At 40.4% G+C, this 26,733-nt stretch overlaps 1 protein-coding gene across 1 annotated transcript; it reads left to right on the forward strand.

Moving 5' to 3' along the window:
- Positions 1 to 26,537, forward strand: FBXL3 (F-box and leucine rich repeat protein 3). The gene is made up of 5 exons (XM_006263687.4): positions 1 to 151; positions 5,612 to 5,978; positions 14,699 to 14,821; positions 19,076 to 19,247; positions 24,239 to 26,537. The coding sequence occupies exons 2-5, from the start codon at positions 5,613 to 5,615 to the stop codon at positions 24,880 to 24,882; spliced, it is 1,305 nt and encodes a 434-aa protein (XP_006263749.1). The 5' UTR covers positions 1 to 151; position 5,612; the 3' UTR covers positions 24,883 to 26,537.
- The last annotated feature ends 196 nt before the right edge of the window (positions 26,538 to 26,733 follow it).

Consider the following 26,733-nt stretch of genomic DNA (forward strand, 5'->3'; position numbering starts at 1 on the left):
CGGGGGCGGTGCGCGGGACGGGCGCGAGGCCTGCATAGGAAGGCGGGCGGCGGGGCTACGGCTTGTTGTTGCTGATGCAGCCGGAGTGGAGGCGCCGCTGCCGTGGCCCGGGCCCAGGTTGAGGCAAAGCGCAGCAGGGAGCCGCCGCCAGGTACCAGGGCCGGTGGGTGGTTGTGAGGAGGTGTCTCGGGGCCCCTCCCGGCGGCTGCGCCCAGGAAAGGGCGCGGGGGCTCGTCTCCTTCTGGCACCTTTTCCAGCCCCGCCCGCGGGGGGGCCTCGCGTCGTGTAAACAGTGCCATGCCGGAGCTTTGTTTGCGTCGCGGTTGCGTGAGGTGGGGCCGTGGCGCTGCTCCCCCCCTCCCCCTTCCCCTGTCGCTGGGGGGGCGGAGCGGGAAGCAATAGCACTGCCCCGCCCTGGGCCGGGGCCGCGATGCCTGTAAAACCAGGCTGTGCTTTCTTCCCTACCACCGTCCCATCTCCAGCCTTTGGGGTGTTGCATAGTCTGGTCTCAAAAAATGATTCCCTCTCTGCCGGCAGGCGCCTCTTGGTAGTGTCTTTGAGCACTTTCAGCTGCTGGAATGACTGGAAGAAGGCAGCACAGAGGTGCAGCCCGTAGCCTAATGATCGTCAACCAGTGGATCTCAATCCACTAGTAAAGCTCTGAGCCTCTTGAGTCGATCTGAGGCTGGGGTTGGGGCCTGAGTGCCTGTGTGCATGCACCTGCGCACCGGAGCCCAGCAGTCAGTCCCTGGGGGAGGGAATGGGTAGGGGCTAGATCAAGGCCCCTGTGGTGAGGGACAGTGCCACGAAGGCAGAAGCAGGTGTAAATTAGGTAGAGTCCCGGCTGGGTGGGATTTACCTGCTGGGGAGGCGTGCCCCCAAATAATTTTTTCTCCCTCTGCCTTGATTTTCTCCTCCCCACAGATTTACCTGCTGGGTGGGGGGTGGCGCACGGTAGATCTTGGGTTACTTTTAAATGCCAAAGGGGATCTCCTACTTAAAGGCTGGAAACCATAGGCAGACAAGGTTCTTTGGGTGAATCCTATATTTTTTATTAGACCAACTTAAATAGTTGGAAAACAATTATTAAGCAAGCTTTCGGGTTCAAAACCCCTTCGTCAGGCTAAGAAAGTTTCAGCAGTTGGTGTGTGCTCTTCCTGGATGGAAGAGAGGCCAAGTTTTCATGAACTCTTGAAAGAAGGCAGCTCAGAGATGCAGCATATAGACCTGTTGCATCAAGTACATAAGGAGAGGCCAAGTTTGCATGCTCAGATGCTGTGAATGGAGGGCACACAAAGGGCATGGAGGGGAGTGAGTAATTGGAATACAATAGGTGGGCAAAGAGCGGGGAGTGGAGCAGCATTGCAACTCTTCACAACCAGTAGCAGGTCTATCCTGACATGTTAATGCATAGCCATTAACATCTGCAAAGGTGTTTGTGCCAGGAAGCTTGCAAAGAACATTTTTTCTATTTAGTTGGTCTAATAAAAAGTATCACATCTGCCCAAAGAACCTTGTCTGCAAAGATGTAGTGGTGTTTACATGAAGGCAGGGACATATGCAAGAGAGAGGATGCTGTCACTTCTGAGGAAGTTGACATTTGAGAGCTAAAAGCTTCCAGCCTCTGTTACTTCTGCAGCCTGGTAGGTTGGCTCTTTCTGTGCTTGGTGATAGGTGCAGCCGAGAGCATGAGTTTTTAGAAATGAGTTTTTTCTTTATCTATTACCTGTCATCTGTACTCTGGAGACTCAAGGTTGCCACAGATTTTGGAAAATGATCCAGAATTTACTATTGGTGCTTCTCTATCTGGGCTGTATGGAGATTTAATGCAGTCAGCTGGAGTACCTGGGAGATCATCTGAGGCAGTTAATTTAGCCCCAGTTAGATTTGAATTTCAGTTTAACCTGCCTCAACCACAGCAGAATGTGAGATTTTTTTTTTCCCCTCCCACCCTTGGTGCGCACATGTTGGATCCTGCTTACTGTTTCCTTGCTATCTCCTGTGTGAGTAAATAAAAACAAACAAACAAAAACCTGTCACTTGACTATAACACTCAAATAAGTAGGCTTCTGTGGCACAGGCATAATAAATTGTAGGTTTATGTTTATGAGTGTGTGAATTGCTGTGGGTAAGTCAGAGAAGAAGACGGAGCTTTCTGTAATGGGGGCATGGTCCTCTCTCTGGGATCTCTTGAGTATATATTAACTTTCTTTTACAGGAGCAGGATGTTGGCTGCTGTGGTTCCCTTGCTTTACCTTTGTCTTATGCTGCTTCAGGTTTGACTTAGATCAGAGGTGGGCAATTATTTGGGCTGGAGGGTCACTTAAGGGGTTTTGGAGAGCTCTTGCAGGGGAGAGAAGAGGAAATTCATACGGTCTGGCACCCACTGCCAGAGGCACCAGACAGAGCAGGGAGGTGGGTGACTAGTCCTAGACCCATGTGGGCAGGGTGCACTCAGCCAGGTGGATGGGATGAGGCCGCAGGCAGGAATTGGTGCCTGGGATCACAAGGTGGAAACAACGAGGGGCAGAGCCACAATCTGCTCCCTGCCCATCCCTGTGACAGGCATCAGTTCCATGGGCGGGGACATGCCAGGAGCAGATTACAGGTCTTCCCCAAGTGTCACTGCCTGGCAGTCCCAGCCCCACCTGCCTGTCTGTGGCTGGGGTGCCTTGGCAGTGGAGCCTGGGTCTGGGGCTGGAGACACTGGCAGCAGCAACTGGGCAGAGTGAGCCACCACCACAGAGGCTACCGGGAGGCTGATCCTACTGCTGCCCCTGTCATGTGCACGAGGGTGGCAGGACCAGCTGGATGCACCATGGCCCCAGCTGCCCCCTGTGTCTAGTCTGGCTAGGGCCAAGGGACCTGCCCCAGGATGGATAGAATCCCTTGGTGGGCCAGATCTTGCCTCAGGGCTACATTTTCCTCCCCCTAGATTAGATTATGGGTTTGTATGATATGGTTTGAATAGGGATGATCCTGCCTCAGGTGGGAGATCAGACTATTTGACCTTTTGGAGGTTCCTTCCAGCCATGCCTCTCTGATTTTGTGCTTTTTCATGGCGTTTCTGAAGAACAGTCTAGTCTTGCAGTCATTGGCAATTGTCTGAAAAAATAGGGAGGTTGAAAGGAGGAAGAACTACTGTTTGTCAGTATTTTTCAAATCAGTAGTTGGGTATATTCGCATCATACTGCAAAGAAGACCAATCCATACTTGCAAATTTTAACTCTGACTCGTGTCGTATCCAAAAAAAATATGTTAATAGAAGGGTTTGATGGGGGGCACAGAAGGTAGGAGATGTGGTTAAGCATTGATGGATATTTTGTGACACAACTGATATTAGGTAAACAGTGGTATTTTGTTCTAGATATATGTTTTATTATTTGTTAGCTCTAATGCTGTGAGTTTGTTTATAAAGCATGGGGAATTGCCAAGCTTCAAAATGAAAATATACTGTTCTTTATGATAGTACTTAAGTATCTTGCTTCCTTCTCTGCCCCTATGTGGTGGTCATGTTGTGAGAAAGGGGTTCAGTTAAAAATATAAAGTTCTGAATTCTTCCTACTTCTTCAAAAAAATAATATTTGTAATATGCGCATACAGATGTATTTGTTTGTTTAATTCTGTATGCTTGGTTTATACATGGCAAGTAAGTGAGGAGCGTAATTAAAATGTTTCTGTTTTTAGTTTTGTTCCAAAATGCCTTAAAGGTTACATACCATATTTTTTTTTCACATTTGCCATTCTTCCATACCTTCTTTTTAAGAGGCAGCATGAGGAAAATATAACCTTTCTAGAAGAAACTAGCAGAAAAACAAAAACATCAGGCTCAGCTGAGCCTGCTGCTAGCCCTGTGGATAGACAGTGCGTGGGGTCCAGAGCACTTTGTATCCTGTTCCATGCCAGGGCCATGCATTCCCCTGCTCCAGTGTGTAGGACCAGGTCATCTGGCTGAGGGGCTCCTCTCAGGTCCAGAAGTAGGGAAGCAATGGCAATGTTAATTGTTCTGGCTCCTAGCAACCTGTTAGGATAAGGTTTTCTCACATAATGTGCACCCTAATTTTTCACAAAATAGATATTTGTAAAAATCCATTAAGAGAAAACATAACTAAAATTTGGGACCTTTTGAACATTTTTTTTTTTAATTCTTTTCCTTTGTAATAGGCAATGCAAGGTACAGTTTGACTAAGAATGTTTTGGAGAAACTGTGTACAGTTGAGAACTAGCTACCTGTTTGCCTTATTGTTAGTCAAATAACATTTGAATGCTTAATTAGGGTGTGAATCATGTCCATCCCTATGTTTTTAGCCTTGTGGTTCTACATCTTTTTAGGTACATGGTTCTTCCCATTATGTTTAAGGTATTCCCAGCTAGCTCACTTGGTTGGTTGGTTGGTTTGTTTTGTTTTGTTTTTTTGGACAGAGAAAAATAAGAGCAATTCTCTTGTTGCAAAACACTGAAAGACCACAGCAGGTCAAAATGTTTTTGACACTAAGGATTCCTATTTGAAATCTCTGGGTTTATCGTGTGAATCGTATGTAAGTGTTTGCACACCTAAGAGTGCTGCGTCCCAGGGTGCTGCAACACCCTAGTTGATAGTCACTGATTTAGCCTAACAACTTAACTATATAGTATTTATGAAAAGCAGTTGTTAAGCAGATTAAAAAAAACTGGTGTTGATTGTTACCCTTCTTAGCAGTCTTAAATAAGGCAGGAATGAATGGGCCTGGAATAGTACTGTTGTTCATTCTGGAAGCTGGCAAAGTCTTATTTGAGACAAATAGATGAGATTGATGATGGAAGCTCTTGCTATCTATCCCATTGTCTATTTTGTGGATTTATAATTGTGGGGCTGTTTTATCAGGAATAATTCATAAGTATTGAAAATGATACTATGATATTTTGTTTTAAACTAACTAAAAGCTGTCCCTTCATAAAGTGCCTGTTAAATACATAGTCTGAGTTGTTTAATTTTTTTTTTTAATATTAATTCAATCCAGCTTTTCTGTATCCTTGTTGATCCAAACTATCTGGTTGGGGAGATAAGAATGGCCAACAACATGACCACTAAATATGCTTAGGCCATTCTTCCCCTTTCTTTCTAGTCACATATTTGCTTGCTGCCTCTGCTGATATTCCTGCTTACATGAGTAAGGCTTTAAGAACAGTGCTCATGTGAGCTGGCCATAAGGTGGTTCATAAAAATGTTTTCATTCTAGTAACGAGAAGTGCAAATGACTATTAAGAAGGCAGTGAAACTGACTGGATACAAAGTGCCCTTTAAATCAGAAATAAAAGCACTTAAAGCAATATTATTTTCTAATCTTTCTGTTGTATTTATTGTAATTTGTGAAGGGTACAAAGCATCTGGAGGGTAATGTGAATCCCAGCATTTTGTTTACAGCCCTAAAAACAAAAAATACATTTGCAGGTTCAGAGGATATCTCACAAAAAAAATTCTTTTTCACTTCAGTATTTTCCATATGATAAAAAAGCAACATTCATAAATACAGAGAAAATACTTACCTTGTAGAAACTTCATTCTGTTGCAGTACTTCATATTTTTATATATTGGGGATATATGTGGACTGACACTGTTTCACTTTGATAGAATGAAGCGAGGAAGGAAAAACAGTGGGGCCAACCATAGTTGTTCAGAAGAGGAGATTGGAAAAGAATCCAAGAAACAGAAGACTACAAGCAAAGAATCCACTGAAATATCTCAAAGTCCTGATTGGGCTAACTTGCTTCAAGACATTATTCTGCAGGTGTTTCAGTACCTTCCTCTTCTTGATCGTGCTCATGCATCACAGGTCTGCCGAAGCTGGAATCAAGTGTTTCATATGCCTGATCTCTGGAGATGTTTTGAATTTGAACTGAATCAGCCAGCTACATCTTACTTGAGGGCTACACATCCTGAGCTCATCAAGCAGATTATTAAAAGGCATTCCAATCATCTACAGTATGTTAGCTTCAAGGTAACATCTTTTTTTTTTTATATTGTTTGAAAATAAGTAATTTGTTTTGAAAATCATATTTTGAATTGGGTTTAAAATGGAACAGGTTAACTAACCTTGTGTCTAATTTAAAGTAGGTATGGTTTAAGATAATATTTCCTTAATATCCTAAAGTGTTAATTTAGTGCATGAAAACTAAATGCAAATACGGCATTATGGGATGTAACATTTTGCTATCAATTATGTAATAATTGGAATGAATAAATAATTGAGCTTTTACTCTGTCTGTGAATGGTGAGAATATGCAGACGTGAACAAAGCATTTGAACACAATGGTATGTTCCTTAATTCAAAGAAATTGCTATTTGAAATGAACTGCCAATAAATGTAAATTTAAAAAATCTGACAACTCGGTGGACTGGACTAATTATGAAAATTGTCACTGGAAACGAGAGGTGTCAGACATTTGGCCTGCAGGGCTTCTTGCTGCAGTAGGGACAGGGCTGGCTGTGGGGTGGTCTATCCTCTCAGAGAGGCTGTCTTGGACTTTTGTATGAGCAGAACCAGTTCTCAGGTTCAGAGTTCTCCAGAACTTGAATTGGTTGATGGGCCATATTCCCTCTCAGCAGGCAAGGGGTTACCTTGCTCTTCCCCCCCCCCCTCCCTTTTCCCACTGCTGAATTATTTTTTTTTGATCTGCTGGGATGAAAAATTGTAGCAGTCAGCAATGGCAGACTGCTAGCAGGGAATATAGCCTGCCAGCTGATTTGGGTTTGCCTCTGTAGAGGGATCTGGCAGTTCGAATTCTGTACAGGGATTCAATACTTATTCTGTACAAGGAAATATTTGCAAAACAGTTAATGAGTGGAAAGGTTTTCTATTAATGTAAATAAAATAAAGAGTTTTTGAGAATCAAAAAAAAGTTAAAATAAATGTTTGTGCTTGTTTTGAAAATGATCCAGGAAACTTTCTTGGCTGGTGCCTAAGCTAGAAGTTGCCAAACTCCGTAGGTGTCTGGGAAAGCTTTTAAGTTCAGATTCAGAAGGTGGGGTGTTTTAAGGCCTGCTTCTGTGAGCATCCAGAAGCATCTTTAGTATTTGCAGTGCTGTACAGCTTAGCATTTATCTTCGGCCCAAGCACAAACAGGATCCCAAACTGCGTTTCCCCAACAAAGTCCATTAAGGTCAGCAGGTATGCTTTGAGAATACCTGACACACAGTGCAGTGGTAATTTATGCTTTCTTTTAATACTGCACAGCAGCAGGTGTTGGTCAAAGTGATCCCCTTATTTATATAATAGGTTCATGAGGGGATGATCTACCCCTCAGCCCAGCCCAGTAACTCGGGAAGTCACAGAGTCGGGATGTAGGGCTGATCCTACACGGTGCCAGGTGCAGCAAGCACCCTGTCCTGGTTCCCTTGTACTGTGGCAGAGCAAGCCCCAGTGTGATACTAGCGCATGCTGCTTGAGGTGCATAGGGCTGGGCTGGGCATGCATGTTACACATGACACTGGGCAGCACAGGGTGTGCGCTGCATGTAATGCTTTGCTGGACCAACTCTGTGCTGCCTCTGGCATAGTCAAATGTAGACCAGCCCTGGAGCCAGTGCACAGGGTCAGTCCAACACAGACACCACGTGGTGTGCATCCCAGACTGATTCCTGTGCTGTGTGCAGCTACACATCACATGGGCTGGATCACAGGGCTCTACAGTCTGAATTTGGCCCAGGGATCATATGTTTGACTTCCCTTCCAGGTAGAGCTAGGATCCAGAATGACCTAAATAAACTAGGTCTGAAATCAGTCAGATGAAACTGTAGTGAAACCGGGACAAGTGTTAAAGTCCATAGGCTGCATGTGGCCTGTGAATAGTTAGGTTGTGATCTCCAGCCCATCTGCTTTTGCTCAGTCTTTTGGCTTTGGTTTCCTGCCCCGCCCCAAGAGGTGGGGCTGTGCAGTGCAACTCGGGGAGCTGAATGTGGGCCTGGAGCTGCACAGGCATGCAGTGCAGCAGTGAGGGCATAGGCACATGGCACAGTAGTGAGAGCAGAGCCTATGAGCTGCAACAGGAGAGTGGGCATCTCAGGGGCTCATGGCTTGCCCTGATGTGGCCTGTGCAACATGCAGCTCCCACTTGTATGGTCACAGGACATGCAGCCTCTGGCTGCTTAGAAATTGGATAGGCCTGGTTTATGAGGGGTTTTTTTGCAGGGGGAAAATTATTTGTAGTTGAAAGTGATATTAAAAAAATAGCAAAAACATGTCTCTCTTCAGAATATGATTTCATTTAATTTTTCTCCTAAACTCTTTCCAGCAATGAAAAGTCATGGCTAAGTTCTTTGCTGGGCTGCCTGAAGAGAAACGGAGTGAAAGTAGTATGACAGGTGAAAGGTAGTGAGTGGTAGACAGAGGGGAAGGTTAGGGGGAGATAGAAAAAGGAATCAAGCTAAAATGAAAAACGCATTGGTGAAATGCAGAAGTGTGTGGCAAAGACTAAAAAGAAAAATTCAAAGAAAGGGAAATATGTGGTAAAGAAAGCTGAAGAAGAACAGAGGTATCAGTTGGCAAATCTAGTCCAAATACTAGGTTTTTCTGTAGCTATACCAACTATAGGGTTGGTAGGTAGAAATTCATTTTTGATCCCCAATTTCAAAAAACAAACCTCTTCATTCCATTTTGGAAGTGCACATCTATTAAATTTGTGTTCCTCTCCCTTCCCTCCTCACAAGTGAAACTAAAATTTTGACTTTTAATAGATGTTCATGTAGGTTGAATGTTTTGGCTCCTCTCTTGCTAACTGCACGATTCAGGCCAGCTTTATGCACTTGGCTGTTTCTGTGAATGTGAAAAATGGAGTTCCAGGTCAAGATGCAATCTGTTAGTAGAATTCTGGGCAGAATCTTGCACCAAGCTTCCTCCTAGCAGCCTTTCTGTAATCAGTACAAAAGCTTCGTCATGTAGGATAGAAAGGAGTGTTTCAAGGTTCTGAGTGCCAAAAAACACTTCTGCCAAAAATTCTTAAACTTATAGTCTAGAGAAAAAATAAATAGTAAAATAAATATTAATAGTTTCTTTTATGTGCCCCCTTGCACTCTCTTAGGTGCTTCAAGGGACACCGTGATTAAAGGCAGGCAAAGTAATGATAATTATTAACTTTCTCTTTAAAGGACAAAAAATGAGAGCATTTTTAAAATCAAGACTGAAGTATCTGTCCAAAATTACTCAGGAACCCTGTACTAGTTCATTGGTATATATGAAATAGCCTATAATGGAGAAATTCCACTGAGGGGTAGGCAAGCTGTTTAATTTTTCATGGATGACCTGTGCAAGTTTTTCTGAGTAGGCAAGGACTGAAAATGTCTTAACTTCCTATGTGTTTATAAGGTAAAATAGTTAACTTCTTACTTATAGAGAAGCCATTCAAGAAGTTGTTTTGAAATAAACTCATTGCATTCAAAGTTAAAATTAATATCTATTAATACAAATATTTACATAATTATGTAACTTTACCCAAATTATAGCATTTTTTCTATTCAAGAGTTTCTAATTAAGTAATTTTGAAATTTTGTGAGGAGAAACTAGTACTATTTTATATTACAACAGTCTTTCAGTGTTGCATTAAATCAGATGAGTGCACAGAGCCCTGTCATTCAGTCCCTTGTGCTGCACACAGCACAGGGCCAGTTTGGATCAAGCCCACAGACTGGCCCCACATATCAGACAAGTACAGCAGAGTCTATAACATCCCAGCATTGCAAAAATAAAATAATTTTAATCATTTTTGTATTATTATAAAGCTGTATACTGTGAACTTGCTAAGTATTTGTTCTTTTATGTACCTAAAATAATTTAAGAATTTACATAATTTGTAGCTTTTGGTTTTTATATACTTGAGTTTAAATGGAGGAGAAGGAAGGTGAAAGAGGCAACTGCAGAAGGCATTAATTTATTCCCATTGCTTTACCTTGAGAGTACAAATTTGTTAATCTGTAGGAGATGTGTTTCCTGTTGGCCAGCATTCCTTTCAATTAAGGAAAATGGTTGAGGACATTGAGGACTTGTCTGCCATGGCAGTGGCCAATCCCAGAAGGATCAAATTAGCATGGTGCACCCTTCCAGATCCACAAGTATGCTGCAAATCCAGCAAAACTAATCTGGGCTCCTTCTGTATGTCTACCTTTGCATTACCTGCCTCCAGTGGGCCTGAGTGTTCACTGGGGACAGGTGCAGAGCAGCTTTGCTGGCAAACTGAGTCTGGAGCATCACCAGATTCTGGTGGGCAGATAGCTTTGTCCCATTGTCTCTGGGCATTATAGCTGCAGCTGTATGAACAAATATATAATGGAACATCTTTGGATGATAAAATGATGATTTAGCCAAAGAAACAGCATGCCTTTCTGGGATTTTTTTGAAGCTTGCCTATGTTTCTAGGGAAAGACTGCTGGGGCAGACCCTGTTGCAGGGGTGGCCATGATGCCCCTGGAGCACCCCTCAGACATAGTCACCTCTTATTTAGGCAATCTCCCCGTCAACTCGCCTACCACACCTTGATGTAATTATACTTTTAGGAATAGGGAGGCTGTCCCAGGGCTCCCCACATGAGATCTCATGCTCATCAGGGCTGCCTCATCTCCCCTTTTAGCCATATCCAAGCCTCACAGATATTACTAAGCATTGGGCATTGAGCCCCATTGTCCAGTCAGTCTCTCATCCATTGGCCTTCAGTTTCAGTATCAACTCCAGGCAGTGCAGGCCTCTAAACCTAGAAGTCTCCATCACTGGGGCCTCCTTTAACCATTCCAGCCCCTCCTAGGTTTGGGCCTCTGTACCTTGCACAGTCTCAGCCCCTCCTGGTCTTAGGCCTGCATTCTCTGCCCCTCCTGGCCTCAGGCCTCTGTCTCTTTAACTGTACCTCCAACTATTTCCCAGCCTCTCCAGGGCTTAGGCCTCTGTCCTCTGCCTCTCCTAAGCTCAGGTCTCATTACCTCCCAACAGATTTCACCCTTCATGGGGTACAGCCCCTGGGCCTTGCTTGTTCTTGCCCCTCCTCAGGCCCTGGCCCTGCTTTTCAGGCTAGTTGAGACTTCTACCGCCTCTCCAGTCTCAATCCACTGGTCTTGCCCAGCCCTTGCTGCAGCCCTTCTGCTCAGGGGTTCTTTTCTCCATGGCTTCCAGGTCAGACTACCTGCCCAGTCAGGCCCTGGTCTTATCCTGCAAGCCCAGCCCATTTTGGGTCATTTTGCTCCCTTGATTGGTCTTTGCTCCATCTGCAGTCAAGCTCCCTGGTACACCACAAATAATTAAACAGTGACTCCATAGGTTAGATGGGTCATGTAAGAGACATTGATAGGAAAAAAACCTTTTAATAATGTCTCTCTTGCTAAAATATTCTTAATTAGGGACTTTTAAAAAGCTTCCTATGTTAATAAAGACATTCTGGGGAGCTGAGTAGTCACCAGAAACATATAGGCCTGTCTGGCATCTGTTTATTTGCTGCTGTTTTGTCAAGTATCAGTTTCAAATTAAGTAGTAAACACACTTTTACATAGTCTGGGAAAGACCATATATGGGAGCTATGATGGGAGATGTCTTGAAAAGGAAATGTAACTAACCTTCAGTATGAAAAATAAGGGGAAATAATGAAACATTCCTTCCCCCCCTCCCCCCTTTTTTTTTTTAAACTAACTTTGTTCGGTTTTTTTAGGCTTTTTATTTTTAAGTGATCAGTAACTGAGTTTGAGTTTTGTTTTCAGATTTTGCAGAAACGTTTTTTTGCTTTCAGAGTAACTCGGGCAATTTTTAGGCCAAAGCAATTTTAAGAGACCTAAAGAACAACATCAATTTAATAATTAAACTGGAAAAAATCTCCTAGATCAGTGGTTCTCAATTTTTTTTTGTACCAGGACCCATTTGTTGACCCACAGTTGCCAGTCCTAACCCAGTAAATAGTTTAAGTAGAAAACAGCCCCCTGGCCCTGTTGGTGCTCCTCATTCCTGACCCACTGCCCCCAGACATCTAGTGTGTGGGTCAGGAGGATGGCTTTGTGAGGCAGGGGGGCCCCCAAGCAGCCCCTCACAGGCTGGAATTCTGCCAGCCTGCAAGGGAAAACCCATGGTTTCCTACCTTTTTCTCCTTTAAAGGAGAATTCAGTTTGTTTGCAACCCTTTCGTTTATTCTTGTAACCCACTTTTTGAGAAATGCTGTCCTAGATGAATTGTTTAAAATAAAATTGTGAAGGCTTGTGAACTGAGATAACTACAGTCAGGAGGTGCAGTGAAAGATCACAACATAGCTCACAATTCCTTTAGTGGTCTATTCCCTTTCTTCCTAGTCTTTCTGCACAGAATGCTTCCCTCCACAACCACCAACTAACTTTGTAATATAAACTTTCACTGTAGTAATTGTGAGGTAACTGTGGGCCAACCAATATGACTTGAAACTGCATGAGCTTGTGAGAGACACCTGTTGCTGCTTTAACCAAGACCATAGGGTATCTCTGTGTAAACCTAATTTGGTCCATTATCCTCTCTAACTTTTTACCTTGTGAGGCTGTACCTTACACTTCACTTGTAGATACTTGCATCTCAGACAGGTCAGGCTTGTAGTGACTAGCATGTTTCCAAGTCTGTCTGCCAGTGAAATTTGTAAATTAAAGTATAAGCTGTCTCAAGAGACACAAATAAGATTTCATGTTCTTAATCTACAGGTTTGCTTCTCTGTTCATTTAGCTTTAAACTGATTAGTTTGAGTACCACTAGTAGTCTGACTGCAGCATATATAAATATAGTAGTGGTGTTTCATTTTAATCATGGGAAGATGTGGATTTTGGGTTACTTTTTTTAATCTGAAAATTGGGGATTTTTTTTATTAGGGAAAACCAGGACACCTGTTGATAAGACACCAGTATTTTTAGTGACTGCCAACTGCCAGTTGGCTTTTGGATAGTATTTAAGATGTGGGCTTTCAGTGTACAGTCCTCAATCCTGGCAAGTGTCTAGATGAAGGGAGTGTACTTGGTAGCAAAAGACACTCATGGACCCAGAGGGAGACAGCCTTCCATCTTCAGCTCGCTCTGTGCAAAAATGAAGTTTGTTTCCTACCTATGGGGACTTTTTACCATCCTGTACCATCTATACTTTTCCCAGAGCCTGATGAAGAGACTTTGATCTCGAAAGGTTGCAGAAAAGGACAGTTTTCTTGCAATTTCCCAGTTGGTCTAATAAAAGGTATTATTTTGGAACCAATAGTTCTAGTTATTTGTATGTCTAGTTGAAGGGAAGCATTTCCCCATGTGTGTTGTTTACCAGTTGAGATCAGCAGAGGTCCGCAAATTGACTGGTCTCTGGTATTTATGGGTAGGGGTCTACTGAACTCAAGGTGGCTGGCCAGTTTCTCAGGCAGATCTTGGGGCGGGGTGCCATATATACAGGATGAGTGCAGCAAACAGATACTCATCACACCCCCCCCCCCCCCCCAGCTGAGGGGCCTCAGCAGTCCCACCCCTGCCCACACATAGCTTGAAATCTGTGTTTTAATTACCCTGATTAAGCCCAGGGAAGCCATTAATCTACATGTTATTAAGTACAGATTAATGGTTTCCCTGGGCTTAATCGGGGTAATTAAGCTGTGGTTTCAGGCTATCCCCAAGCGGCTCACTCACTACAAAATAATAAAAAACAAAAAAAATTATGGGCAAGGAGAAAGGTGTGTGGGAAACCCTGCAATCTTGAAGTATGGGTGGGGAAGGTGGAGGGGGAGAGGAGGGGGCTGGAGTGGGGCTGTCTGTACAGGGGGTGGGATATTGCCTCCCTCCTTCCTCATTCCAGTATTTGCAGAGTGATTCCCAAAGACAGAAGGAGGGGGTGGATGGAATGCAGGCAGGTTTATACAAATGATGGAATGAGAGGTGGAAAGGAGTGGGAGAGTAGGATTGGAGGTGGGGATATGTAGATAAAGGATTGGAGCTATGGAAAGGGAACAGGATTATGCAGAATGAAAAGGAGGTTGGGGGCAGTGTTGCCTCTGCCCACTGTCCCATCTGCCATTCTCCAAGTCTGTGTAAGGCTTCCCACACGCTTTTTTCTTTGTTTGCTCTTTTTGCAGCGAGCCCACCAGAAGCGTGGAGCTTGCACTTTTTGCAGAGGCCGCCCAAAATCGTAATTTCCGCAAAAATCACACAATTGCAATTTTGGTAGGTCCTTATTTATGGGAAAGAACTGCCAGAGTATGCCTGATGAAGGATCTTCTTCCTGTTTTGCCCTGTATCTACAGAATTGCATGCCAGGCTGTAAGGAACAACTATTTTCCTGGCATTTGGTAAAGAGAGGAATGTAGAGGGGATTCCTCTGAGGGGATTTAGCTCTGAGGCTAAATAAGATTTGGGTAGTTTGTAACCTGGTGGTGGTTGGGTATCTTAGGAGGATGAGCTAATCAGGTTGCTTTATATTATATTGACTAACATTCTTTTTTCAAGTGGTGGCAAAGCATCTTGAGGTTTTTTGTTTTGTGTTTTGTTTTTTGATGAGTATCTCTTTTCATTGAATACATTCAGTTTCTTTAATTAGCAAGATATACAAATAGAAGCCACAGTGGAAATTCAGTTGCTTTTCAAAGAACCACTATTATTAAAATATAGCTATGCTATTTGACATCTTCTTTGCAAAGCTTGTTGTTTTAATGTGGGTTTTTTTCCTGAATTAATAAATGTTCCTTTCTTTTCTTTTTCTTTGTTTTTTTTTAAGGTGGACAGCAGCAAGGAATCAGCAGAAGCAGCTTGTGATATTTTATCGCAACTTGTGAATTGCTCTCTCAAAACACTTGGGCTAATTTCAACTGCTCGACCAAGCTTTTTGGATTTACCAAAGGTGGATCTGACATGTTTAATTTATATGTGTAACTACTGCAGTGATTGGTATGGGACTGATATAATTTAAGACAAAATTTGGAGATGAGAAATCAGTGGTTTGAAAGTAGCAAGTTCTTTGTAACCTTTGTCTTTTACTGGGAACTTAAAATTGCAGAATCTAAACTTGCTACTGGGTTATTTTAAGTAGAACTCTCCTAACTATTTCAAGTACTGACCAACTCTTCTGATTGATTTGAAAAATATATTGGCTTCAGTGTAAACCTTAGAGAGAGTATATGGGGCCATAATGCTAGTCAAGGTTCTGGAGGAACTATGCACACTTAATTACACACCTCATTTTAGACTCTGCCTGTTAAAGATAAGTAGAGGCTATTATAATCATCAGGGATCCTGTTTTTTTCTAATTTAAAAAAAAATCCTCAATTTTCAGATTTAAAAAAGTAATCCATTTTTACATGATTGAAATGAAACCTCTCTCTCTCTGTATTAGTGGCGTTTCATTTTAATCATAGATGTAGATTTTGGGTAACTTTTTTAAATCTGAAAATTGGGGATTCTTTTTATCAGAGAAAACCAGGGTCCCTGATGATAATCATTTACTCTGATAATCTGCAGCATGTATGCAGTGAATTCATTCAGTAATGCAGTGATCCATCAAGCACATAAAATAATGGGGAAACTCTCATATCCAATGGCTAATTAGTTTCCCTTTTTAAAATGTTACATCTTTAGTTTTAGGGTGAATTTATGTAGCTTCACCTTACAGCGCGGTCGGATTTTGCAGTGTCTTAGTGCAGGGCTGTTTACAAGACAATCTGAAATCTCATTATATTGGTACTTGCAGATAGTGAATAGTGTCACGTCATGTGTTCATTTGAAGAATTCTTTAATCCTTCAGTATAAGATATTTTTCCCATACCTAAATTATGTTTTGTAGCTCTCTCGGACCATTCCAGTCTTCCAGTGTGGACACCAGAGCTGGACCTACCATTGCAGTAGTGGTGTCACTAAAGCAGTATATACATGTTAGTACTTTGTCCCTGTAGATATACTCTTTTTTTTTTTCCTTCTTCTGTAGCTAGCACATTAAAGGATTGTTGTTTACTTAAAAATCCATTACAGACCCCAATCAGTAAATATGCTCAACCTTCTTTTTTCATAACCTAAGTTGGCTGCATTAAAACACATGTTTAAATGAGCCTGGTTTACCAAATATTTTGGACTGTTCCCCTGATGTGACTTGTTCACTAGCTTAATTTTTGTCATCTGCAGACTACTAGGAATTTTACTCCATATAGTTTTCATACTGTTGGTAAAAACTTTGGAAGAGCATTTGGTCACAAATAGATCCTTGTAGGAAACAGAAGTTAGCTCTGTTGAATGAAGAAGACACACTTATTTCTCAATTTAACAGCTAACCATTTTTAATTCAATTATTACACACAATTTTCATCGGAATGTGTTAAATAAAGTAAAAGAGATGCAAGTCAGATGACTTTACAGAACTACGTTTTTAATGTCAACATAGTTGCTGTTTGGCTAAACTTCTAATATCAAATAATATCAGGTTTTGCAAAAGTAATGTCAAATGCTTTCTGAAACATTATATATGCAACAGTTCCTTAATTTTTCACTAAATACATTTTATTTTCTCCGTGACTTCATCGGGGATTAGTGTCAAGCTGACTAGCCTGTATTTGCCCAAGTAATGGTATTATTCATCTATATTTGCATATTAACTCTTACCAGTCCTTCTTTTCTAGTATTTCAAGATTTTCCAACATCAGTTTTCTTAATCAGCTAATTATTTTAAAATTTTTGGGGTTGTATTATTTATTCTTATAGATTAAAATGTTTTACTTGGAGCTACTTTTTAACTTTCTCCTTGATAAGTAGAAAGTATTATGTTCTGACTGTTGCACTCCTTTCTAGATGTCTAGCAGAAATAATTGGTGAAGACCCCTGCTTCTTTTGCATGTATATATTGTTCAGTAATGTTAATGCCCGTAACTTAAAGCTGCCCGACTTTTATTTGAATATTCTATTTTCATTTACTTATAACTTCCCTTACTGTTTGGGCTGAAAATATCCATTCTTTTAGAAATTTTTTTTGGAAAATTTCAAATTAAAAAAGGGCTCAATAAAAAAACTGGTTGGTGGGAAAGGACCCATGCATAGGCTTAAGGGGGGGGGAGGGGGGGGCATGTTAGAAAAAATGGAAAACCATGTCAAGACACCTCTAAAAAAAAAAATTCTAGTACCTCACAGGCTGGTTGGTGGTTGGGGTTTTTTAGTTAATCATCCCAGGTCTCTTGTTGGTTTTTCTCCTCAGTAAATAGCCCTAGTTTCTGGCTCTCTTGTTCATGATGTAACAGCATAGTCCAGTTGCCCTGAATCTTGTTTTTCACAGCTGCTCCTAGGGCTCCGAGTAGCAGGAATGAAAACTGAAGACTGATTGGTTTTCATTCTGCTGTAGCCTGAGAAATAGATGCTGAAACTGTCCTTGCTGGGGACAGATTTAAGAGTACACAGCTGCCTGCACAATTGTATGGGTTAGGGTATTTTTGTATTTAAATAAAAGTTTGAATTATAACAGCAGTTAATCAACTATGAAAGCTTTCTACTTGACACAGGGGTAATTATGTAATTGTATTCAGGACTCCTTTCTACACTTTGTTTTAGATTGACTTGATTTAAAGTACTGAACTAATTAGAAAACAGGGGGAAGAGATTTGTGTGTGGCTGATACCACTTTTGATGGGAATAATTTTCCAAACTAGAGAGTTGATGGAAGGAGAATGTTTGTGAAGTATAATTGTTAACAAAAAGGGGTTGATTAATAAGATTAGCAGATATTCATAATCTTTACCAAAACAAAATAAATGGCACAATAGACTGTTTTAGGTCCACTACTTACCTGCCTTAAAAGGGGAACAAAGAAAAGTTAATTTCATCTGATGCATCTAGGCCAGTGTTTCTCAGCCTTGTTAGACTTGGGGCATCTCTTAGAAAAGTATTGTCTGTATGCAGCCTAACAGCCTACATTTTCCATTAGGAAACAGGCCAGTTACTAACACTATGGATTTCTGGTTGAAATCTCTGGGTTTATCTTGTGAGTCATGTGTTGGTGGTAGCACACCTAACAGTGCCAATATTGTGCAACATATATAAAAAGAACTTGAGGCAGGGCGTTGCAACACCCTGGTTGAGGATCGCTGATCTAGGCTAATACAAGTTTATTTTCCACTGCTACATCTTCAACTATACTTTTTTTAAATTAATTTAATTTAATGAGTGGGTTTTGTATCTTTATTGTATATAATATCTGTTTTTCTTGAGGAGTTCTTAGAGTACTAACACTTCATTTATGTTTTTCAAAACTTTTGGGCTTCATTCTACTTGCTGGGGAGTGCTAGCACCTTGTATTATTTATTGGGTATTTTAGAGCCTATTCAAGTACTGAATTCTTAAGTAGAATTAAATAAAACTGAAGATTTTATTTGATAGATGTTTTGATAAATATTTGCTAATTAATGTTTTGCATGTGTACACGTATTTGTTGCTAAATAAGAAAAAGACAATTTTTAATACTTTTGAAGACACTGGGAAAGTATTTTTAAAGAGGATACAGTTTTGCTCAGAAGATGGTCATGGACCGTGGTGTGTTAAGAAAATTTAAATCCTATTTAAAAGGATAAAACTAGATAGACCAGGGTGGTTGTTTTAATGGAAACTAAATTTTCCCATTCCTAAACATCTAAACGGCATCTACCTGTTTATTGCAGAAGTAAAACTTAACCTTCTTATTAAAATAGATACATTTAGAATATTTATTGTATTAGTTTCCTTTCACATACGAAGCTTTAAAGATTGTTGACTTGAAAGCACACCTTACAAGTAATCCTCAGAGCTTATTAGAGCTCTTAAATTTACCATTTCAGTTTTACCACTTGTACGAGATGCTTTCCTTTAGTGTGGTGCGTTTTCTATGTCCCAGTTATCAATAATACCTATATATATAGCCTGATGGCAAAAACAATATTCATGGTAAAAAAACCCAATAACCCCCACAGTATCCAGTTCTAGTCTTTATCTGTTTGAATTAAAATGGGCAAAATTCAGTTGAATGCTGTAGTAGGAGTTATGTACAACTAAAGGAAGAAGTATTCTATGAAGGTCTAAAAATCCCTGTCTTTGGAAAATGAATTTAGAATGCATCATGTTTCACTAACTCTTTTTCTCCTTTTTACAGTCGCACTTTATTTCTGCACTGACAGTGGTGTTTGTAAACTCCAAATCCCTCTCATCACTTAAGATAGATGATACACCTGTAGATGACCCATCCCTTAAAGTATTAGTGGCTAACAACAGTGATACACTCAGATTGTTAAAAATGAGCAGCTGTCCTCATGTTTCTCCTGCAGGTGAGCTGTCATGTGTTAGTTTAAGTCTGACTAATATATCAAGTTTCTGAAAACTTGTGGATTTTTTTGGTGGGGTCTTGTTGCAGAGGGAGTGGATAACCAGTAAGTATTTGAAGGCTCTACCATTTCATAAATTCCTGTTCAGCCTTTGTTCCATAAAAGTATCAAAACCTGTCTATTTGGCTAGTGCTAAAAAAATGCATGATTAGGGACTTACCAAATTGATAATTTTGTGATTTGCGGAAACCACAAATTTGGTAGATCCCTCATGAAATAGCCCAGTTCACACACACAAAAAAAAGCAGGGGAAAGCGGGGTGCAAGCAGAGGAGGGAAGTCTTGCTGTCCTGATGCACTGGGAGTGGAGAGGGAGCATGTCTCTGGCCGAAGGGCCCCAGAAGTCCTGCCCCTCCCCAGAGAGTGTCAGGTGGCTACCTGTAAATCTCTGGGGAGGGGCAGAACTTCCGGGGTCCCTTGGCCATTTGGGTCAGGGGGGGCGCTGCACTCTGTGAAAAAGGCATCAGGCACCATGCCGGGACTGCAAAATTCTGAGGCAGCCTCCATGAATTAGGTAGGTCCCCATCACAACTGTTCATTATGACCATGCCTTGAATTTTGGAGTGGAATAGATTATGATGTGGCTGACTTCCTTGCTCCTTAAAAAGAACAACTTTTATCTTTCAGCGTGAAAACAAGAGTAGATACAGGCCATGGACTAAGAGTGTACAGCCATTCAAATGGCTCTTGTGGAAGACAATTTCAATAACTAGAAATTAGTTGTTATGTATATAATAGAAGTACATATTTGAAAATTATGAGGAGAAATTATAGTCCAGTAAAGGATTATTGGAATTCACAATGCAAAAAGTATTAGAAATTATCTGAATTCACATCTTTCACAAAAACCTTGTGTATAATTTTAATGTGAACAAATTCTCAAATTGCAAATCTGTTACTGAATCCAACAAAACGATTTAACATTTATCAGCATGGTAACTGCAGTGTCTTTTAAAACTTTTTTAACCACAGTTAACTTACCTAAGATGATCTTTTTTAAACAGTAGCACTAAAATAAATGTTTCATCTTTTTTTGTATTGTTTCTTAAATATAGAAAATTTATACTGTCATGATTTTGCTTTTGTGACTTTACAAAATCATCCTAAGTTGATCTTTTTTTTAACATCGTGGTCTTGACTAGATATTAAGAATATAGTAGAAATTTGACATTACCCATTTAAGAAACAAAGAACACAACTGCCATTTCCCTTTTAAGTGCTGAGGTGGATGGAGTGGAGTCGGTGGAGTGGAGTGAAAAACCTTGGCGAACACTAAGCAACTGGAAAGATAATTTGGCTGAGGTATGATTGAGGTCTAGGTGTGCCTGGATAGAGAACAGACTGGAAATGAATTAGCATGTAGACATTTGGTTATACAGCATATTTAAGCTCCAGAGCAGGCAGGATAGCAAAGAAGTAACAATGTCTAAGCAAAAAAGAGAAGGAAACTTTGATATTCAGACTCAAAACATTTTCAGGGAAGAGACCCAATTACAGGATTGCTATAAACTGCTAAACAATTTGAATCCTTTTATTGAACCTAAAGAGCTAACCACTTGTGGCAATATTAAAATGGCAGAAGTCATTTTGTAAAGCAAGGGTCTAGGGGTAAGTTCATTGCTACATCAGCATTCATATTGAGAACTGACCAGGGAGCAGATTGAGTGAAGATAGTACCCTGAGAGGAAAAAACAAAATACAATAAAGACAAAACTATTACAACGGTAAAAGAAAGGACTGAGGTAAATCTAGGAATTCCATCCAAAAGATGCTGCAAATACTCCTGTAAATGTCTGGGTTTGGATTGGGGTTGAAGGAAACACAGGAAACGGTATTGTTTTGTTCTCTTATGTGCCTTATACACATCTCTAATTCTACTCATCACCTGATCCTTAACTGCCATCCGAAAAATTTGATAGAAACTTTTGCAAAGCAAAATAATTATAATGTGTAAATTAATATTGTTATGCTGTTTTTATATTATCTAAAGTATCAGCAGTTGCAGCAGAGGGGGATGAAAGAATTAACTGTGCCCTTTGTCAGTGTTTTTGGAAAAGATACTACTTGACATTTTTCTCTTCTTTCCAAGTAAAAAAACACTATAAAAGTTAGCTTTTGGATTATTTTGGAAGGACGCCAACTGAAAGCATATTTGTAGTTTTGATGTAGATGTTAATGAAGAATTGTAGTTGCCTTTTGTGAAATAATCCAAATTGGTTAAAGTCTAGAGAGAAGAGAACACTGCATTTTCAAATTAAAGACCCAAGACTCAGTTTAAAATCTTTTTGTGTGCTTTAAAAGGTTAGAGGCTGTAAACCAAAAGTCTTATGTATTTGAATGGTTATTAACACGGTGGTATCTTGCGTGTCTCCCCATCTTATGTATCTTTAATGCCTCGGCAAATTAGAGAAGGACCATCATCCCTGTGCCACAGAGAATGCGGGGACGGGAAGGAGGTTCTTCTCATCTAAACAAAACTCAAACAGAAGTTAAAGGCGAATATATATTCATAAAACCTGTTTAGCCTCAGCAAGAGGAGGCTGAGGGGGGACCTGGTGTCTGCCTACAAACTCATCAGGGGAGATCAAAAGCAAATAGGTAGAGCCCTTTTCTCCCCAGCACCACCTGGGGTGACGAGGAACAATGGTAAAAAGCTGATGGAGAATAGGTTTATGTTAGAGATCAGAAGGCAATTTTTTAGTTAGGGTGGCCAAAATCTGGAACCAGCTTCCCAGGGCAGTGGTCCTCGCCCCTACCTCGGGCAAATTCAAGAGGAGGTTGGACGATCTCCTGTCTGGGGTCTTGTGAACCCAGCATTCATTCCTGCCTGTGGCAGGGGGTCAGGCTACATGATCTGTTCAGGTCCCTCCTGACCCAAGCTACTATGAAAGTATATCCAAAACTGCCAACCAAAAATCTCTTTATTGGAATTCACCAAGTCCTGGTGGAGTGTAACCTTACTTCACCAACTGTAATAGTTACATTTGGCCATAGAATTAAACTAAAAAAACAAGGATTTTTAGACTAGACATTAGGAATAGCTTCTTCACAGTTAGAGTGGCCAAAGTCTGGAATGGACTCCCAAGCGAGGTGGTGCTCTCCCCTACCCTGGGGGTCTTCAAGAGGAGGTTAGATAGGCATCTAGCTGGGGTCATCTGGACCTAGCACTCTTTCCTGCCTATGCAGGGGGTTGGACTCGATGATCTATTGAGGTCCCTTCCAACCCTAACATCTATGAATCTCTAAGGATAGGTAGTATTCAAGTAATCTTGTGCAGGAATGTCAAAGATATGGCCTACAGAACTCCTAGGGGTGCTGGGAATTTGGAGGCAGAGGGATAAGTAACAACTATGTTAACTTTCATCCCAGGAAGTTTCCTGCCATCTGGATATGGCCCAGGGGCCTCATGTGAGTGACACCTGCTAACAACATTCTGTGTGGTCCTTAATTGGCAAGCTGTTATTGACCCGGGGTGTTCTGCAGGGTTAAAAAAACCCATAATATCACAGGAAAGTAGGGCTGGAAGGGACCTCATGAAGCAGAAGGGAAGTAATCAACAGTAGGTACAGGTACATCTTGCCCCAAACAGGACCTGAACCCACAAGCACTTGTTTAGGAAGCCAGTGCATTATCCATGATGAAATAGCCACTCTGCTTAGAAGTTGCTGCTCCCAGTTCTTACTCACCTTTTTTCAGCTTGCTGCAGCCCTTTTAGAATAGTGGTACAGACAGTAAGAGTAATTTAGAATTAGGAGCAGCAGCTGCCTAGGTAGGCAGAAAGCAAAATGCATGCCTCACCAATTTTTTTTTTTTTTTAAACAAAACTAAACCTAGTTCTTCATTAAAGGCTTTGTACCTTCTTACTAAAGATCCTGAAGTAAACCAACTTTGTGCTTTTTTGATTCTCTTTTTCAAAGTGGTGATGGTCTCCATATTTGTATTATTTTTGTTTATGGTACTGTCTTTCATCCCAAATCCTCAGTGAATATTCAAAAAACCCTTATACAGCTAACATTTGTGTGGTGTGTGTGTGTGTGTGTTTAGTATAGGAAGAATTGTTCTCTTCAGCAGAAGAATCTTTGCATACTAAACAGCAGGCATCAATTTGGGATGATGCCTTGTCTTTCTCCCAACTCCACTGAGGGTTATAGGAAGGAGCACACTAATTCAGGGAGTTTTGTTCTTCCCACTAGCAGCATCTTTTAATTTGGCAAGATAAATTCAGCTACTACCTATAAGTATGCTGCTGCAGCATGTCTGTCTGTCTGTGTCCATCTGTCCACTTGCAGAACACGGGCTCTGCAGACTTCTAAATAACTGTATCCTAAATTGTTTCTTGCTGGACTGCTTCCCCTAAACTTGAATTATTGACACTGCTATACTGGTGGTAGCAGGGTCTCATTAGGGCATCCTGACAGCTGTCTATATCACAGCTGGGCTGTTAGCCACTTGGGGGGGTCTGAAAGGAGAGGGTAGACGACAGGTGCTGGGGGGTCCTGGAGACCCATGTAGTGCTACATGTAATTCAGTAGCCATTACATATGACACCACAAAGCATAGTACTACAAAAGTTTGCCTTTCAGACAGGTACTATTCTGTAGTGCTTGGGCCATGTTTGTTGGACTACAGGCTGCTTGTGTGCAGGTACAGTCACATTTTGTAGCCTTACGAGGGCTTTGTCACACTACAAATGTAATGGCTGCCCATACTGAAAGTCTGATTGAATGTCAGGAGTTTGAGACAAATTCTTTCTTGGACAGTTTATAAGCATCTTGTCATCCAAGGTGATCTTATTCTGGTGTCTAAACTTTCTGAATTTTGATGCTGTTCTGACATACAAAAACTAACATTTGTTTGAGTTTAAATTCAAGATAACTCACTGTGTGATACTGTCTTTGATTTATAATAATGGTTTTTCATGTTCTCCTTTACAAGGTATCCTTTGTGTTGCTGACCAGTGTCATGGCTTACGTGAGTTGGCACTGAACTACCATCTGTTAAGTGACGAGCTTCTACTTGCTTTGTCGTCTGAGAAACATGTCAGATTAGAACATTTACGCATTGATGTGGTCAGTGAGAATCCTGGACAGACTCAATTCCACACCATTCAAAAGAGCAGCTGGGACGCTTTTATCAAGCATTCTCCCAAAGTAAATTTAGTAATGTACTTTTTCTTGTATGAAGAGGAGTTTGACCCATTCTTTCGTTATGAAACACCTGTCACTCACCTGTACTTTGGGAGGTCAGTAAGCAAAGATGTACTTGGTCGTGTTGGAATGACATGTCCTCGATTGGTTGAACTGGTTGTGTGTGCCAATGGATTACGGCCACTAGATGAAGAGCTGATTCGTATTGCAGAACGCTGTAAGAATCTGTCAGCAGTTGGCCTAGGGGAGTGTGAAGTCTCTTGCAGTGCCTTTGTTGAGTTTGTGAAGATGTGTGGTGGTCGCCTCTCTCAGCTCTCTATAATGGAGGAAGTCCTGATTCCTGATCAGAAGTACAGCTTGGAGCAGATTCACTGGGAAGTGTCAAAGCATCTTGGTAGAGTCTGGTTTCCAGACATGATGCCCACATGGTGAAGTCCTCAAAAGACTTAAGAGCATGTGAAATAGCACCTTAAATATGAGCATACCATATTGCAACTTACTGTATAAGCTTATTTAATAATATAGTTTAACTGTAACGTCACTGCATTATATATTTTTTTAAATGATGTCCTATTTAACACTTGTTTTTGAAATCCAGATTTAAGCATAGAAAATGTGGATCGGAAACAGATTTTTGTCCAAATAAAAGCGGTCTCTATTTTAGATTTGCTTTTATGCCATTGATAGTGACCCTGAATTTATGTACAAAATAACACTATTTAAAAATATTGAAATATTTAAAAACTCTAGTTGTGAAATATCAATCATGAATAAGAATATTTTGTCCCTTCTTGGTTTAGATAAATATTGAATGTAATTGAAGTTGATTTACAAAGGGAGAAGAGACTGCTTGCTTTATTGCAGATTATAGCAGTTACCTACAATGTTCAAATTGTGACAGCTGTCTAGACTACAAAATGTTAAGATTCTATGGAGCATTTGGTAATCTGTGTAATTTATACATTACAATGTAATAACGATAAGAGGCAAGAGCAATACATAGTAGTATAGTTTATACATATTAAATTTGCTAACTTTATTTGTTCCTCAAAATAAGTTAGTGTGCAAAGTAGTAGTGATGAGGGTTATCAAAAGCATTTTTTTCTCTATGCAGTTTTTTAATGTAAACTTCACATTTTAGGGTCTTCAGATCCATATGTAAACCTGTTTTAAGGTATTAAATATAGCTCAGGAAGCCAACACATTCTGCAAGAAAACATTGATAATACTCTCTTTTAGATAATGGTTGGAATAAATGGGCTTTATTTAAACGTTTGCAGGATTTGATCAGATGGAATTCTGTATGTGTCTAGACCAATGGGAAGCTAAAAATGTTGGAGAGAAATGTTGACTATAATAATGGCCGTTAAGAGAATAATGGGGACCCATTTGACAGAATATTTGAAGACCCATTAACTGCTTAAAATGTTAAGAGAAAAATAGCTTTGTAACTAACAGTTGCCTAAACTTTAAACTGATTGCTATTCTGTAAATCTGCCTTTGGAAATGTTTATGTATGAAGTGAATGTTTGATAGCTATCCATTTTTGTACACCTTTTATTTCAACTAGTTACAGAGCATTTCATAATACTTAAAATTCTAAAAGAGCAGCAGAATTGTGTGAACTAAGCAACCAGTAATAGAGAGCAATATACAGAAATTAAGAGGAAATTTGGCAAAATTAAATGATAAATAATATCTATCAAAGAAAATATTAGTTTATATGAATTTTGCTGGTGGCTAACTTCATTTTTTAATTGTACAGCCAACTATAGTAGTAAATAGATTTTCTTCTAATTTCATTGATGGTCATCGTACTCAAGGGTAAACTAATACATTTATAATATGAGTGTATTTAAGTTCATAATTATATTTTTGAGTAAACATTGCTCAGCGGACCATCTTTAAAAAGAAAGCTGTATGTTTCTGTAGAGCTTTGGTTTAAAAATCCCACTTTATTGAATAGGCAGTTTTTGTATTAGAATTTGTTAAATTTAATGTAGTAGTATAATTTGCTTTCATCTGTACAAAGATGTCAATACATTTAGTCTCTGTAAAAGAAATATACTAAGTTTGTTGATTTTTAATATGTTGACGTTGATACTTCAAAGGATCAGTCTGGAATTTCATTACAGTATTTTAGGCAGACAAGGTTCCTTGGTTGAATTTGATACATCTTTTATTGGGTTGGTCTAATAAAAGATATCAAATTCACCCAAGGAACCTTGTCTGCCTATGTCCTTAGCCCAACACGGCTAAAAACCTACACCCCTGCATTACAGT

The sequence above is a fragment of the Alligator mississippiensis genome, chromosome 1 (genome assembly GCF_030867095.1).
Source record: "Alligator mississippiensis isolate rAllMis1 chromosome 1, rAllMis1, whole genome shotgun sequence".
NCBI lineage: Eukaryota > Metazoa > Chordata > Crocodylia > Alligatoridae > Alligator > Alligator mississippiensis.